This window comes from Chelon labrosus (assembly GCF_963514085.1).
Source record: "Chelon labrosus genome assembly, chromosome: 19".
NCBI classification, from domain to species: Eukaryota; Metazoa; Chordata; class Actinopteri; order Mugiliformes; family Mugilidae; genus Chelon; species Chelon labrosus.
Window position 1 is genome coordinate 17,473,668 of NC_140352.1, and position 16,319 is coordinate 17,489,986.

Here is a 16,319-nt window from a genome sequence, read left to right on the forward strand (position 1 = left end):
ACTTAGTATCTGAATCATTTATTACCAGTACACACTTCCCAAATGTATTTATAATATTCCAACCTTTTAAAAGTCAATTGTTGCTAATAAAAACATTTCTTCCATTACTTTTAGCACTAAAACTACAATTTAACTATGACTACTGACTTCTCATTTTGAACTATCCCACTCAGTTTTTAATCTTCCCCCCTTTGAAAACTACATAAGTAGCCCCAGCTGTACAAATACCCTTGTTTAAGAATCCAGATATAATCCAGCATTGATCCTACACTCATGTCTCAGCATTACTCAATTCTAGTGGGAAATGTAGTCTTAATTCTAATCACTCTGGGCACAAGTACAACAGTGAGGTGAGGTTATATGAGGAGAGCCATTGATATGCTTCTTTGAAGTGAGGCTGTTCAAAGTATTTATCCATCATCAGTGTGTTATCTACAATAGACCAAAGCATCCCCGAGGATTACCTGCGTGCTGTTAAAAGCAATGAACTGCCGTGGACGGGGTCAGCAGCGAAATGTCTTTAAGCCACCTCTATATCTACATCATCTCAAATCTTTTAAGAGCATTAGCACTGCTTTACCTTGCTCTTAAGCAGCCCTTTCCAGTGGGGAATTGCAGCCATCAATCGCCCTTTTTAAAGCCACCAGACAGTAATTTTACATCACAGAACACATGAGTTGCTGGTCTATTCCAATGTGACTTTGGTGTTTTAACACATTAATTTGGATCTGAACTAAAATGTTAACACACCAAAGGCACACAATAAAACCAACAAGCTAACCAATCGAGGCAGCATTAAACCAGAAGCTCCTGTGCACTGAGGTATAATTAATGATTTTTTCAATGGAGTCTGGTGGCTACAAAGAGAGCATGGAACAATTTAACAGCTTCAGTTTCCCGTTGGAAAAGGTGGTATGACAGCTAAATATAGCAAATATCTAAAAATAGACTACAATTACACTGATGTATATTACTTTAGGTAGCTAAAATACAATTTGGCATTGACCCCATCAACACAAAATCACCGCTTGACTTCCAGGGGGAAGTGTGACATTTTTAAAATTTTCCCTCACAATTCAGACTAGTTGAAATACACTAGCTATCTTTAAGTATGCACACTATTTAATATATATATATATATATATATATATATATTTTTTTTTTTTACTAATGGTTATAAGACATAAAAAACATAAGAAAATTATCACAATGAGATCATATGGAGATACAGTTGTCCCCAATCTGGCAGCCAGAGGCAATTCTAGAGACTTTTGGGGCCCTAGGCAAAAATATGGGGTGGGAGGCCCCTCAGCGAGGTCTGCTACTGACTTTTCTTATAACTCAAGATTATTGTTATATATATTTTTTGTCTTCTAGGTAGAGAGTGAACTATGCATGTGCAGAATAAATGTCGTCACTCCAGCTAGTCTCTGTTTTGAGGAACAGATTGTGACCCCAGTCTTCCCGTTAAGGCTATGGATAAGTATTTCACCTCAAAAAGATAAAAAGATATTTAAAAGAGGCAACTGTGGATTCTTCAAAGTGATCCGTCACTGTAGCTTTAAGAGAGACCATCAACAAAAACCTCAAGGGGCTTTAGCAAGTTACCGCAGTTTCAGGATGTTGTTGGAATGTTTAGGAAATTATTAACAGCCAAAAACAAATGGAGTATAGGCCACAGTGTGCTGATTATAAAGCTTTACTGGAGCGAGCCTCAAGAATCCTGCATTTCCCATAATTCAACATAAGAGCACATTTCATATGTCACTATAGGCCAGTTTCCCAGGTAGCCATTGTCCTATAGCGCGTCAAATAAAAAATCCAAGTGGTTCATTTAAATACAGACTAAATATCTTTTATTTTTCTCCATTTGACATGAAATAGTAGCATCGTGAGCAGCTTTATGATATACAAAGAACTACGAACTGAAATTGCAATAAAAATAAAAAACTTTTGTTTCTCCTGTGCTTAACTTTTATAGCACATTTAACTATCTCAACACACTAGTCCTCCTGTAGACAGCACTCAAAACTGTATGTACAACATTAGTCAGCAATATTCACACACATAACCAAAGAACATAGGGCAAGAACATGGAGAGTGAATTATGTCATTCAAAGTGTGGTAAGACTGACACACTGACTGACTGTCTTTGCTTTATTCTGAAATTAGGCATGACAAAAATAAAAAATAAAAATAGGCCACTGCCTCTGATGAGCACAGAGGTGGCTAAAGAAGAAATGAATAAATGGAAAACAAACCCGTCATGACCACTGTCTGAGACTGAGCCACACTTTGTTTTTCCAGTGAAAACACACAGACAGTGATAAGGAGATAGAAAAGCGACAAAGAGTTGTTGTTTTTTCCACGTGAACCACGCTCTAAGTGTGTGTTAACAGTGAACATCTTCTCACGTGGCCCCCTGGTGTTCACACAGAGCTACAGCAAAGCAGTGAAAGTAGTTAACAAGTAAACATGTTGGGAAGATTCAGCGTGACTCATACTCAGATGACTCAACAGCTCCAACTATGAGTAAAAAAGATAACCTGCTCTGACTGCGGTGAAGCTAAACCAAACCAAAAGGGACAAGCTGAGAGAGTAGTGACTGATATGTTCCCTTAATATTTAGTTTAGCTCCCAGATACATTATCAGGACAAACGCTGTGTGATGTGCAAAGAAAAAAAAACCAAAAAACATTCACAATACTGAATTCAGACCCGATGAGAGGGTGGTGGTTACACCGGGCGTGTCTGGTGCTCCATTGATTGGAAGAAATCAGGAAGTGATAAGGTGCAAATTTAAAGTCAAACAGGAATTTAAATCTTTCAAATTTTCAGGTACTGTGATTTAACTGGCCCAAAAGTCTGTGTACTAAAATGTTCAGTTTGATTGCTCGAATATCCTTTCATTACTCAGTTATGTCATAGTAAATTCACCTTTAGCTGCAAATTATGAGCAGGTTAAACATCTAGAAGAACACATGCACCAACAGAGGAAATATTTAACTCCTATTAAGTTCCATTAATGAGAACAGACATCTAAAGTTAGCTTCAACCTATATTCCTCTGACGTTTCCCCCCCCTCGATCTATTTAACCTACATTATGGTCGGCAGACGTCTGCTATCTGAGTGAACAGCGCCGGCTCTAATCCCAGCCATTCAAATGACGCCCCAATTACAGCGGTGTAATCCTGACCGGCTCTACTGCTGCCCGCTCTTCACTCTTGCTGCCCACTGGAGCAGATGTACAGTATAATCTATAAGCTGCTCTGCCTCCCCCGTCATCTGTAATGTCAATATCAATAACAACATTGATCCGTGTGCTGACATCAACTCGTGTTTCCGTCCCGGTTTCTCTTTTTCCGATGCGACGGATGTCCCTTAAACTCCCACAATAGTGTTGTACCACATTTTTAGACTGCAACACTGGCAACTGAAGCGTGTTGATGCACTGGCAGACTAAGCTCTTTTTGCAAAATAATATCTAAGTAGTATTTTCAGGTTTGCAAAATGAAAAGTTCAGATCATTTAGAAAACTTAAAAAAATATTTTTAAAAAAAGTGTAACCCTAGAGCTTTCAGGAAACAACAGGGCGGTCAAACTCCAAACCATCAACTAGATGATTAAGTTTGGAGGAATGACTGAGCTGAAATGTAAAATGAAACTTCTATCCAAACCAGAAAACCTTCGCTCCAAATGTTGAGTGTGATTCATTGTGTATGAGCGTGACTCACAAACTTTCCGAGTTTAACGGCAACTCAGCTTCAAGTTTTCCCATGTATGAGACGAATGAGAGGCGTTTCTACAGGAAGGCTGTTGCATTCACAGTCAGTCCAAAAAAACAGGGAAAAAACAAACAAACAAACACAATGTCTAATCGGTCACATGTAGAAGAGGACCGCCTTGCACAGGAGACTTAAGTACCATGGTCGCTCATAAGTGAGTCTGTGTAACAATCAGTTTCTGACAGTTTCTGATCTAGAACTCATCGTCTGAGCTGAGCAGGAGGGTTTTCTCGGTGTCACCACGGGCGCTGACGGTGCTGTGGGTGCGGGTGACGGGCGGCGGCGCCCCCTGCTCCAGCGTGGACTGCTGGGTGTACTGCTGGTAGGCCGGGGAGAAGTTGTGGATGGCGTCCTGGACCATGTCGCCTGGGTTCATTGTCTCTTTCAGGCTGCTAGAGATGCTCTTCATAGGGGCACAGCGACCTGCAGGGGAGGAATGAGAGAGGGGAGTTAAAATTTAGGAGAAAGTGTGTCAAGGTCTAGTAATGTTTAAGCGTAGAGAAAAGGGAAAGAAGGGGATGAAAAGAAAAAAGGGGCAGACATTAAGAGAGATTTAGAGCTTTAAGCAGATCGGAAAAGCGAGGAAGGAATGTGTGATGGTAAACAAGGGGTAGTGAGAGCATAATAGAGTCTGTGAAAAGTGGGACGAGGGGTGATTTAGGGCAAGAAGAGAAGACTGGGTGAGAAAAGGGACAACAACAGGGAGAGGAGGGGAGTCAATAATTTAGAGAATTAAACAAAAGGAGGAAAAGGGTAAAAAAGACATGAGGGGAAGAGGAGGAATTGTGCCGGGGCAGTGTGAGATTTAGAGAGAAGAGAAAAAAGGGTTCAGTGATGTAGAGTGATGAGAGGCAGGAAGGAGGAGCAGAGAACGAGAAAGTAAAAGAGGGTGGGGATGATTTAGGAAAAGGAAATGTCAGAGCTAGAAGAATATCAACAAAAAAAAAAAAACACATTACAGGTAAAAAATAAAATTAAAACTGTCTGAACATATAAATCTAACACAAACACACACACAGGAGGAAAGAAGAGAAACCATCATCAGTGTTCAACCTACCAAACTCTCCATATGTAGTAACAGGTCCTTTATGGTGCAGCAGAAGAAGAAGAAGAAATGACAGAAATGAAGACAAACAGGAAATGAGGAATGAAGATAAAATGGTGAGGTGAAAAACAAAGGAGAAGAAAAGAAGGGTGTTATAACAAAAATAAAAGAGGAGACGGAGAAGATGGAGAAAAAAACAGGTGGAAGAGTATTTTAGATCAAAACTTTGTTAGTAAGAACATTTGCGGTGTCAGAAACATGAGGCGTCAGTGAATTATTTCTTTCCGTCCTTTCTCACCTTGGGAATCGAGACTTTTGTCCATGTACACTCTGTATGTGAAGGCATGTCGGAGTGCCAGCGCTGCGAAAAACATCTCGATGCAAATGATAAAGTTCTGGTAACCGGCGGCGACCGTGCCCTCGCCGACAGACACCTCCATTGAGTTGATCTGAGGGATGGCCCCGCATTTCTCCAGGATGGCTAGCAGCATGCCTGATTACAAATAAACAGATGAGAACACAATGACACGTCTATTCTCAATTACGATCAGTGTGTTTTATTAAATATAACGAGTCGTGACGTGTCTCCCCACCCTGCCAGAAGGAGAGGAAGATGACCGACTTGACCATGAGGAACTTGAGCATAGGGCTGTACGGGCTGAGCAGGTCCCTGGTGGCGAAGTAGAAGAGGAAGAGAGCGTACAGAGACAGGCTGACTGAGATGTTGTAGACGATGGTCACGTACAGGTAACCGCCGGCAACGCTGAGCAGAGAGAAGAGAGAACAATGTCAGCCGTGCTGGTTCTGATTTATAGGTAATTTTTAGCAAAGTTTGCTCTGATTATGTTCTGTTATAGGTCACACTAAAAGCTAAATTTCCCATTAGAGATTAAAGTCCCAAACTGGAACGATTAAGGGAGGAGGTGACGATCGGTCTGGAAAATTTAATTCATCTAAAGATTAAAGGAGTAACCCACATGTTGTGAAAGCTGTTAAACACCTGAATAGGTAACGACTGCTATGCTCTTATTAACAGCTCCTCCGTTCGGATAAAACGGTTAAAAGAGGTTTTCTTCCAGCCTCTCTGGGTGCTGAACTTACTTGAAGTCTCCGTCTTTGTACTTCCCGTAGGCCTGCAGGATGACGGTGGTCATCGCCATGAGCGGTTTGACCACACAGAACTGCAGAGTGGCCTGCTTACAAAATCGCAGGAAACCAATGGAGTAGGCCTTTCCTCTCAGACAGCAGGTACCAAACATGCAGCTGGACCTGAAGGGGCCAAACAACAGGGTTATGGTTAAGTGTTGATGCAGCAAAAAATTGCAGGATACATCCAGAAAAAGAAAAATATTCAGAGTGATAGCTTTAAATGAAAGCCCATCGGCCAAGCATTCGTGTTTCACGCTGGGTCGGAAACAAAAACAGAGGACTTTTATGTGCTGTTCCTTCAGCTGGGCAAATCTGGAACTTACTCGATGGGTTTCCCTCTGATCTCGGCCATGATGGCGCTCTCTCCTCCCAGGTATTCATAACACAGACTCAGGAAGTTGTAAATAACAAATGCTGTGGAGAAATACAGAGAGACACAGTTTATTGGACTATTATCTCTGTGATTATACAGTTTATAATAGATAATTCACACAATAAGGTCAACAATTTACTGTAATAGTCAAACTTTGTACATCTGTGTTTTTCCTAACATGACATAAACAAGTTGCCATGCCCCTTTTTTGACAACAGATTTAGCAGCATTTCTTAAATATATGCTATTAAAGCTGCTCCAGGAAACAGCAGCTCCAGCCTCACACGTGTTTTATATACATGCAAGGTTACAGGATATACCGTGGAGCCATGGTTAGATTTAATACGTGATGCTCTGACGCTTTGATCATACTACTGGTGGAGAAGCTACAGGCGACAGGTCACATGAAGCCGATGATATGAAGCTAGCAGCTGTCTCCTGACACTTGTGCTGCTCTGCAAATGCGGTCATTCGTAGTGTGAACATGCTGTGGCATAATAGCTGACGGGCAGCTGGCTGTCATTCAGAAACAGTAGCTGACCTTGGTGTAGACACGTTATAATGTTTCAGAAGGAATATTTTTTTTTATGTTTCACTGTTAAAGGTTTCACCAACTGTTTCAGAGACACAGCGCCAGAGTCTAAAAAGGTTTGCACTTGCTTGAGTAATCAGAAGTACTTAAATGTATTTACTTGTGCTAAGGCGAAATGATCAGACGAGAGGGGACGTATCAAAAGAAGAAGACAGATGAATGTCTACAGCACAGATATTTGCACCTCTGGTAAGGAGGAATTATTCTGTGCTTTATTCCTTCAACATTTAGATATATAAGTTTATGGTTTAAGGATAGAAGTTCAAAACCTGAGACACTTTTCCCTGGCTCGCTGATATTCCCCCTGTCTCTTGTGACCAGTGGATTATCTCTGTGCTGCTTCGCTGAGAGGCCGGTGGCTAATCCTGTTACCCCCTGAGAACTTTCTAACCCCAGACGGTTACCACGTGTATGCTCACACACGCACACACCGTCTCTGGGAGTGTTGGTGTGACTATGAATGCGAGGCAACATAAGGTTAGGAGTATGGGTGTGAATCAGTTAGCTCTGAATGTGTAAAAATGTGACAGATGCATATCGTGGGCGTGTGCCGTGGTGTGCGTTGGTGTGAGTGGTTTAGTGAGTGCGTACGTGTGTCGCAACGTTGTGTCACAACACAGATCTCAAAGTAGATCTCAGCTGTACTGCTGGCAGTGATTCTTGTTACGTCAGTTCTCCGCAGATCAGTTATATTCTCCGCCTACACACTTGCTACAACTTTTGTGCCTGTCAGACAATGCTCAGGTAACAAGATGCCTTACATTCCCTTTTGTGTTAAAGACTGGTTACAGAGGTGAGTGATGAGAACTGGTTGATCTGCTTTGAGTAGCTCTCTCTGTCTCAGCTGTTTATGCTCTTTCACTTCTCCCCAAGGACCCTCGTCGGCAGCGCTAGTTGCCACGGTGATACAGTAGGCCTACATGCAATGAGAATGGGAACTTTGCAGCAAGTTTGGTTGAGAGAAACTCATTATTTGATGCAGCCAGACTAGTTGATGAGGAAGATTTGTGAGCGCGGTTGCCATGCAACAGGTTGGTTGCTGCTGAGAAAAAAATCTGGGCAGGGCTCGGTAGCATTGTAGGGAGATGAGGGCAAACAGGAGGAGGAGAGGAGGGAACACGAAGAAAAGGCGGGGGAGAAACTGGAAAGATACTAAAAGAGATTTGGACGGAAGTGTGAAAAAAAAACAGCGCAGGAAGGGAAGACGTTGAAGAGGAGGTGGCGAGCCATCTGCAAGAGGGAGCGCTGTGACGACCGCAATATTGACAGCGCTTCCTGCCAAAAGCAGAACCATATACTGAGCGCCCCCAGTCCACATTCAAAAGCAGGTGACGTCATCAGTTCGCCAACACAGAATGTGACGCGCCAGTCATGTCTCACAGCGAGAACGCTATTTCTGTCCTTATCGTGACAACTGACTGAGAGGAACAAAGAGCGGAAATGGTGGGCTGCCATTTCAAGATTTCAATGGTCACCGACTCAAATCACCGGGCACTATTCGTGTCACCCATCCACACAGGCAATCTGTCTCACTCAACATTTCTGAGTGGCCACAAATGCAGCACATATTCTAAAAGGAAACCAACTTGAACTTGTGTAGGCTAAAGAAAAGAGCCAAAGGCAAAGCAGCAATGAATATATACTCACATGCCACAAACTACATCCTCCAAAATGATCGTGCCGTTAAATTAACACCTTTCTGATGCCATTTCAACACGAACTGAACATTATAACAGTTGTGAAGGGGGATTTAGTGCAGGACTGTAACTTCAGAATACATTTATATTTACTAGTGTACCTAATGAACTGGCAAGTGAGTGTCTATGAAAGTACTTGCTTTTTTAAAACTCTAATTACACATGCAGAGTAAAAGTCTGTGATGTTAGGATTAAAAGTAAAGATTAAGATAAGGACTTAGAAAGAATAATGTTAATATTTAAAAGTAAACCCAATATCCTTCAAGGCTCTATGTGAGTTAATTTCAAGATTCTCAGCCGAGGAAAGAAACTGTTTCCAATCTCAATCTAAATTGGCTGGAGAAGTTGCCTACAGAGATGCAAAAATGTTTTAAATCAGTGAGTCCTATACATTAATGAGATCAAAAGACAACCATTAAATGTGTCATGAGAGCTCAGCGTTTCAGATGAATCGTGGTACGTATAAACCTCTAAACATAGCACCGACTGGATTAATCATGTGCTTACCCTCATAGCAGTCTCTGACGGTGTCAAAGTACACGTAGTACTGGTCATTGGTGAAGAAGAGGAGGCTGAGCCAGGAGTCAAAGGCGTAGATGGGAACGATGAACAGGATCCGCACGATGTGCCGCTGCTCCCTCGGCGAGCTGTAGAAACGTAAGTGCATGTAGATCTGGAAAAGACAGAAGAGACATTTTTAAGATTCTGAAAATTAGTTCTTGGAGCGCAATAGTCTGTGCATAGCTTTTTTTTTTTACTGGACATTGTAGAAAAAGGAATAAAAAACAAAATAAAACTGATTAAAAGCAAGAAGTTATAAGCATAAGTAGTTCTTGCAATGAGCAGTAAGTCTCAATGGGTGTTAATGGTGTGGGAAGAACAAACAGCAGAGAGTCTATAAGCTAGGCTGGGTGAATGGATTTTAGGGGATTTAAAATATGACTAACTGACATTATGTGGATACAGAGCCTTTAGAATATATAGATCTTTATACTCTATACATTTAATGCCTATTTTCTGTCCAGTCAGCCTGTCAAAGTCACTGACCTCTATCATAAATACATCACCTGACATCATCTCACAGGGACTTGTGGGAGAATTCGTTCAGATTTTCGTTTCTTCTTTATTCTCAGACACATTTCATAAGCCTGTTTCACCTTTGCATGTGTGTGCGTGTATTCATGCTCTGTATAACAAACACCTGCCAAGGGATGTTGCCAAGCAACCCCTGCCCTTCTCTGGGCCATGAGCAGACGTATTTGCTCAGGCCCAGAGAGCATCTTGTGTGTATTTGCAGGATCAAATCGTGTGTGCATTAAACAACACATCCACCGCGCTGTCTAGTCCACAAGCACTAGTCAGAAAAGCTGGTTTGCTCGTTCTAACCTCATTATTTGTAACTCCAGCACAGTAAATAGCTACGTATTATACAGCAGAATTAAATTCGCACCACTCCCTGTCCTCATGCGGCTGGGAAGCTGTTACCTGGTGACAGGTGAGGATGAGCGCAGTCCAGACGAAGAAGCCAGACACAGCCTGCGCTGCGGGAGTCATCAGAAAGATTGGCTGATCTGGGCCCAGCAGCGGGGCTTCGGGGATCCATGAAATATTGGGGCCCATTGGAGATGCCGTGGGTGGGGGAGCAGGTGCTGCGGCGAGAGGAGAGTCCTCCCCAAGTCTCTCTGAGAGTGGAACGTCTCGCCTCCACAGCCTTAACATCTGGAAGTGACACAGAGGCTGTCAAACAATGACATTTATACGGTTGCAACAGAGACGTGACACCATCCATAAAGTATGAACATTCATTTCCACTTGTAATCATCAACCTGGAATATAGATCACACTCTGTGTTATCAGTTTAATGTGTAATCTGAGTTAGGAAGACTGAGAATAAACAGCGACACCACGGGTCAACATCTCTCTTAGTAAAGAATGTGTGTGTTCTGTTTGTACAGTGGTATCTGTGTTCAGCTCTTTAAAGAGGAGAGAAGAACGCCATTTTACCACTGTCAGATAACAGGCTCAAACATCTACCACTCCGATGTGGTTTGGCAGAGCACATGAGCTTGAGAGTATACGCCCAGCTTTTCACAGAAAACACAGCTTCAAGGCATTCTGGTATTTTTTAACTTCACTGATCTCTTTGTATGACAACAAAATGCAGGATACTTTTAATGCTTCAACATTTTCAAACCAATGCATAAAATCCTGGATGAGATGTGCAATTATCAAATGTCTGCCCATTAATAATGGATAAAAACAGAGTGGACTACTTGTAAAAGCGTCAAAACACGATTTAGGGGGCATTTTTTCTCTCACTATCTAACCAGACAGCCGAACAAAAGAACAGCTCACAGCGTTGCCAAATTTAGGTTGATATGAAATAACAAGATGTGCTATATGCTGCTGTATCCTCTGTCCACAGCTGAAGATGAACTTGACGTGACCAGAGGATAGGTTACATAAGCAGCAGCAGCTATTCGCTACCTCTGGGATGACACAGTCATGTTCTCAGGGCGTGTTTGTTCTTGCACACCGGCGGATAATTGTAATGTTGGGAGAGGCAGAGACCTTAATGTTATGGCGGCGGAGTGAGGCAAGCACACGCAACTGCTGTGAAACGTCAATAGAATGAATAATAAGAGGGGGAATCAGTGCTAAAAATGTTTGGTTTGAGAATGTCAGGCTGTGAGAAATGGTGTGTAGCAAGGAATCCAAATGTCATACGGCAAAGTGAACAGACAATGACAGACTGACATAATGACACCCCACACGCACTCTCGCCGCCATTTAGTTTCCTTAAAAACACTGACTGTGGTAAATTCAATTTAGCGGTTCGATAAAACGCATTAGGCTGCTTTTATTACATGCGAGACAGAGACGAGTTATATCTCTGTTTGTGTGCATATGTGTGCGTGTGTGTGTTAGTGTTAGACAGCAGGTCATTTGTATTGGTTTGCGGGGGATCAGCAGATCCACATGTCAACGGGAAGAAGTGAAGGCATCAGCAGCCACACACACACACACACACACACAATACCGGTGACAGTGAAATGATGCTGCGCTGGAGTGAAAGGACATCTGTGTGTTTCATTTGAAAGGCAGAAAAGGTCAGTCTCACACACACACACACGCTCAGTCACACACACTCACAGGGGGGTCAGCAATAGAGCAACAGATGGAAAGGGTCAATGGGGGGCAGACAGGGTGCATTTATCATCCATAATAAGTAATCATGTGTCTGATAACCAGACTGGATTATCATAGTGGCAACAACAATACAAATGTTCACGAATCAGAAAGCTACTATCAAATCTGTTTTTTGTTTTTTTTCTGTGACTTTATTGTGCTGCTGAGAATAAATGCAAACTATTGCGGTTTAACGAGTTTGAATGAGAAAACAAATAGCAAAGCCATAAAAGACTCACCTCTGCTAACAGTTAGCCACAACAATTCACAGATGAACTTGAATTGCAAGCCTGAAATTGAGACGTTTTTGTTAGTTGGGTAAAGAACTAGCACCGGTAAAAGTATTTTTAAACTCGTTTTTTTTTTTTAGAAACTACACTCACCTGGTAAATTGGCTGCTGCTTTAAAATCCTCCTCAGCTCCGTCAGGTAAACTCTTCGGCTAGAAATAACCCAGAAACGGCCTTAATTCCTCCTTAGAGCCGCACCGTTGCTCCCCGGACATCCATGTTGAAGCCCACAGCGGACTGCCCCGTCAACACCTCGGCGTCTAACACCCCCCTCCCAAAAAAACAAAAACAAACTCACCTCTAAAGTTTGGCTATCATGTCACACAACTTCGGCTTTGTCTTTTTAATGCTACTGTGTGTCCCTTAACAAGCTATAAAAGTCGGAGTTTGAGGAGTTAAAACATTAAACTCGGTCTTTCGTCTCTGCTCCTCTTTCTCCACTCCACGGCTTCAACCCAATCCCTGTAGGATTAACTGCAGATCAGGCTGGCTCCGCCCACCCCGCGAGGACGAGGCGGCCCGGCCAATCACACACCGACTACCATTAATAACCCGGAAGAGGGCGGAGGCGGTGTCCTGAACACTGAGCATGCGCTGTTCTATTCTTGGTCCAGCAGAGGTGAAAATGTGGATGATGTACAAACGAAGGTAAACACTGCTCCCCCTCACACAGTGAATGATGCGATGTTTGTTCACGACTTCCTGTCATAACTGCGTAGTCAGTGTGTGGACAACGGATACGAACCATAATAATTTCATATTTAAAAAAAACTGGACATCAGACATTTTGTCTTGTCATAGCAGGAAATGCCCATGTGTAACTAATGACATTAACAATGAAAAGGTTTCATTAAAGTGCCACTGTAAGCAGTGGTGGAAGAAAATCCCTTGTCACAGTAGCTTTATCAGAATGTAAAAACGTCATTCATGAGAAAGTTTTCAGTATTTAAAGTTCAAGTACCGTTGTATTATCAGCAAAAATAAAAAGTTACCCAGAGAATCTGATGTCTTGTAATGAACTTTGATAATCTGTGCACATGTTGTTCTGTCGCCACAATTCATTGAAAACTGTTGGAATCTATCTCTGACGTGTTGAGATATCTACATAGGAAAGGGGTCATCGTGTCCCAGTGTCCCAGTGATAAGATTGCTGTTTACGTCAATACGTCCAAAGGACTATGAATATTCTGTGATTCTGGGCTTTTGTTGCAATAAACACCATTTTAACGATCGCACAGTATGGTTAAGGTGGCACATGTGCTGCTTCTACTTGGTCAGGGAGTCATTTCAGTGCAGAGCTGAATATTCCCACCATATTTACTGTGGGTTGATTTAATGTGGTGTCATTTTCTCTCCTGTTTTTGTCTTAACATACACTCCTTTGTTTAAAATTTCAAAACTAGATTCATCAGTCTTTTTCTATCATCCCGTGTAAAATGCTGTTGGCTGACTGGAGCCTTGTGTTGTTATTCTGAATATTTTAACTCACAGTGAACTAATGTACCCATTCCTGACTGAAGTGTATTCGCTTTTGGTCTCCCTTGTTGTACTTTGGATACAACTGATCCAGTTTGTTTAAGAGTTCAATGCACTGACCCATTAAAGACTCTCACCCTATCCAAGATTTGACACTGAGAAAGTCAGTTACAGTTAGTTGTGATGATCACAGTGGTGCTTAGTAAGCAGTGTTCTGAAACATGAACAAGCCCTTGATGACTTGATCAAATCCACCGTCCATCATATCATCTGAACGCTGCATCAGTAGAAGGACGCAGATCAAGGTAATCTGATCATTTGCGCAATCAGTGCCGCGTACAGTCCGCACTTAAATGTGATTGTTGCCAGAGAAATAGTACAGACAGTGAAACACTTGTTCTTCATCTCAGAACTTCTTTGTATTTTACAATTCTGAAGTTTAGCATCAAGTTTGACACATTTCTGATTTGATCTCACACTTTAGTACTCCCCGGTATATTTTTTGAAAATGTCTCATAACCTTAAACTCAAAATCAATTTTCAGATTTATTGATGTTCAATGATAGTTTGCTTCAATGCATTCAGACTGTGAAATGTGACTAAAAGGAAAAAGTTTGTAATTGGACTTTGTTAGTTCATTAAGGCAACCTTCTACATCCACATGTATTGGCATCAAATGAAGCATCATGTTAGAAGTCTGTATACGTTGTGTATATTTTTATTGAATCAGAAAATATACACAAATATCATAGTAATAAAGTTGAAGCATGGTAAAGAAATGTACAGGACATCAGTCATTTTAAATCCGCCCTGACAACCCTGGGTCAAAACATCTCAGTCAGTACTCCTCAAAAATATTAACAAGAACCTTTCTGTCATTGCCTGCCAAAACGTCTGGCAGGCTCCTGAGGTTTCTGGTAATATTTTTACACTTTTGTCCCAGGGAAGTCAGGAGATAAACCATACTCTTCTCTCCAGCCCCATTTTTTTAAACAATCTGTCACATTCTGGCAAAAGATATCTACACATTTTACATTTAATACAAAACAAGGAAAATAAAATAAAAAATAAAATAAATGTAACACCAGACCTGCTCACCATGAAGATCTTATAACTTTCTCATGTCTTTTCATACCTGGTGTTACAAGCTGGACTAAGGCTTTATCATATCATACAATCCTTGTTTTATCCCACCCTCTGCTCACAGCAGTATTACTCTTCTTGAATTCAGTAAGCATGTTTTCAATCTCACCTAAAAAGGTAACAAGTGTGCTGAAAAATAGGAACTTTTAACTGGGGGCATGTCTTCTGTCACATTTTTTTTTACTCTGTCCTTGGTTTCCCTCCGACTCTCTAAAGCAAAGCTGAAGGCAAAACACTTAAGACAAAAACACAGACAGACACGATTACTGACAAAAAGCAGCCTCGCTCCCACAAACCCTCTCACATTTATTCTCTCCGATCCTCTTTCGGGCATATTTAAGCACGTTCCTGTCTCCTGTCTCATCTATCATACGCCTGTATATGCTTTTGTGTTCGTCCCCGTGGTTGTTTACATATTTATTTCTACTAAAGAACACCATAAGCAGCATGTGTAGCTCTCAAACATTAGCAGATTGATTTTTTATTTCTTTTGTTTAACCACAGGTCTAAACCACAGAATAATTGATATTTAGTCCGTCTTGTGCATTGTTGTTTTTTTGTTGTTGTTTTTTTTTCGCTTTTAAAATTTTTTTGCAAGTCGAGCCTCTGAGTCGATGGCAGGTGAATATGAGTGAAGAAGGGGAGGTGCTTTTTGTTGTTTCCCTCCGCCTCTCCCTTTGGATGCACCCTTGAAAAGCCAAACAATTCCAGCCTACAGTTTGTTCGTGTCACTGGTTTTCCATCATCTCAGCAAGCTTTATAAGACTGGGCATGCTCACCACACCGCATATTGACAGACACACGGACGCCCTCGATCCCCATTTGAAGGCCCATCACCTGCTCCTCCTCCAGCTCCTCTTCTCCTCCTTCACTCATTCATGTTTTCATTCATCCATTTGAAAAGTAAGGGGTATTTGATACCCTGCAGCTGCTGAGACACAACAAGGAAGAAAAACATTACTTCTGTCAGCGTAGGCTCATATTTGGTGTACTCGAGTTTGAGGTTTTGAAAGTATTCTAACTTACTTTATTTTACTTACATTGTCAAGAATTACTTAAATAAAATATAGCCAGTTTAAAAGGACACATGAATTACTTTCTCTATTATATTGCAGTTGAAAGAGGAAACGCAACATCGCTAAGTGGGGGCAATATTTTATTTTGAGAGAAAGAATAAAAAATGTCATGTTTTTTTTTAAAAAAAAATTAAAGAGAGATTAAAGAAAACTATGCACATGCTTTCCTATTATTATTTTTTTTTATCTCACCATAAAGGTGCTACCTGTAAACTGTTTGGTAAAACAAGGCGTAGTAGCTCTTTCCAGATGGGGCCGCTGTTATTTCTTTTAAATAGTCCCGAGATACCAAAGACAATTTCATACTGAGGTGCTGTGCTATGGAGGGTTTGTGTTTAAGTACCGGCCTCAAAGGGAAACAATGCAGAAGTAATGAGGAACAAATATGGATAAAACCGAGAGCAGTGAATGAACATGTAAAATTGGCGGCATAGCAACGGCACGCAGCCGCTTCTCCGGATCCTAAAGCGTATTTTTGTTCTTACTGTGGCACATGAACGCGGT

At 41.5% G+C, this 16,319-nt stretch overlaps 1 protein-coding gene across 2 annotated transcripts; it reads right to left on the bottom strand.

Annotated features, from left to right (window-relative positions):
* Positions 1-1,839: 1,839 nt before the first annotated feature.
* On the bottom strand, positions 1,840-12,824 carry tmem184ba (transmembrane protein 184ba). 2 transcript variants are annotated; one of them, XM_084567991.1, is made up of 9 exons: positions 12,215-12,824; positions 12,071-12,121; positions 10,128-10,361; positions 9,150-9,315; positions 6,304-6,394; positions 5,933-6,100; positions 5,425-5,594; positions 5,130-5,324; positions 1,840-4,209 (listed from the first exon to the last, which is right to left on the bottom strand). In XM_084567991.1, the coding sequence occupies exons 3-9, from the start codon at positions 10,359-10,361 to the stop codon at positions 3,980-3,982; spliced, it is 1,254 nt and encodes a 417-aa protein (XP_084424117.1). In that variant the 5' UTR covers positions 12,071-12,121; positions 12,215-12,824; the 3' UTR covers positions 1,840-3,979. The 2 variants fall into 2 exon arrangements, with proteins under 2 accessions (XP_084424117.1, XP_084424118.1); XM_084567992.1 differs by lacking the exon at positions 12,071-12,121.
* Positions 12,825-16,319: the final 3,495 nt, after the last annotated feature.

What these genes read in the sequence shown, in the direction of transcription:
- tmem184ba (XM_084567992.1), bottom strand. Translation starts at nt 10,361, where the DNA reads ATGTTAAGGCTGTGGAGGCGAGACGTTCCACTCTCAGAGAGACTTGGG. An exon ending in TCATCCTCACCTGTCACCAG is followed by an intron (nt 9,316 to 10,127) that starts GTAACAGCTTCC and finishes TGTCTTTTCCAG; the next exon opens with ATCTACATGCACTTACGTTT. An exon ending in CAAAAGTCTCGATTCCCAAG is followed by an intron (nt 4,210 to 5,129) that starts GTGAGAAAGGAC and finishes CCTCCCCTGCAG; the next exon opens with GTCGCTGTGCCCCTATGAAG.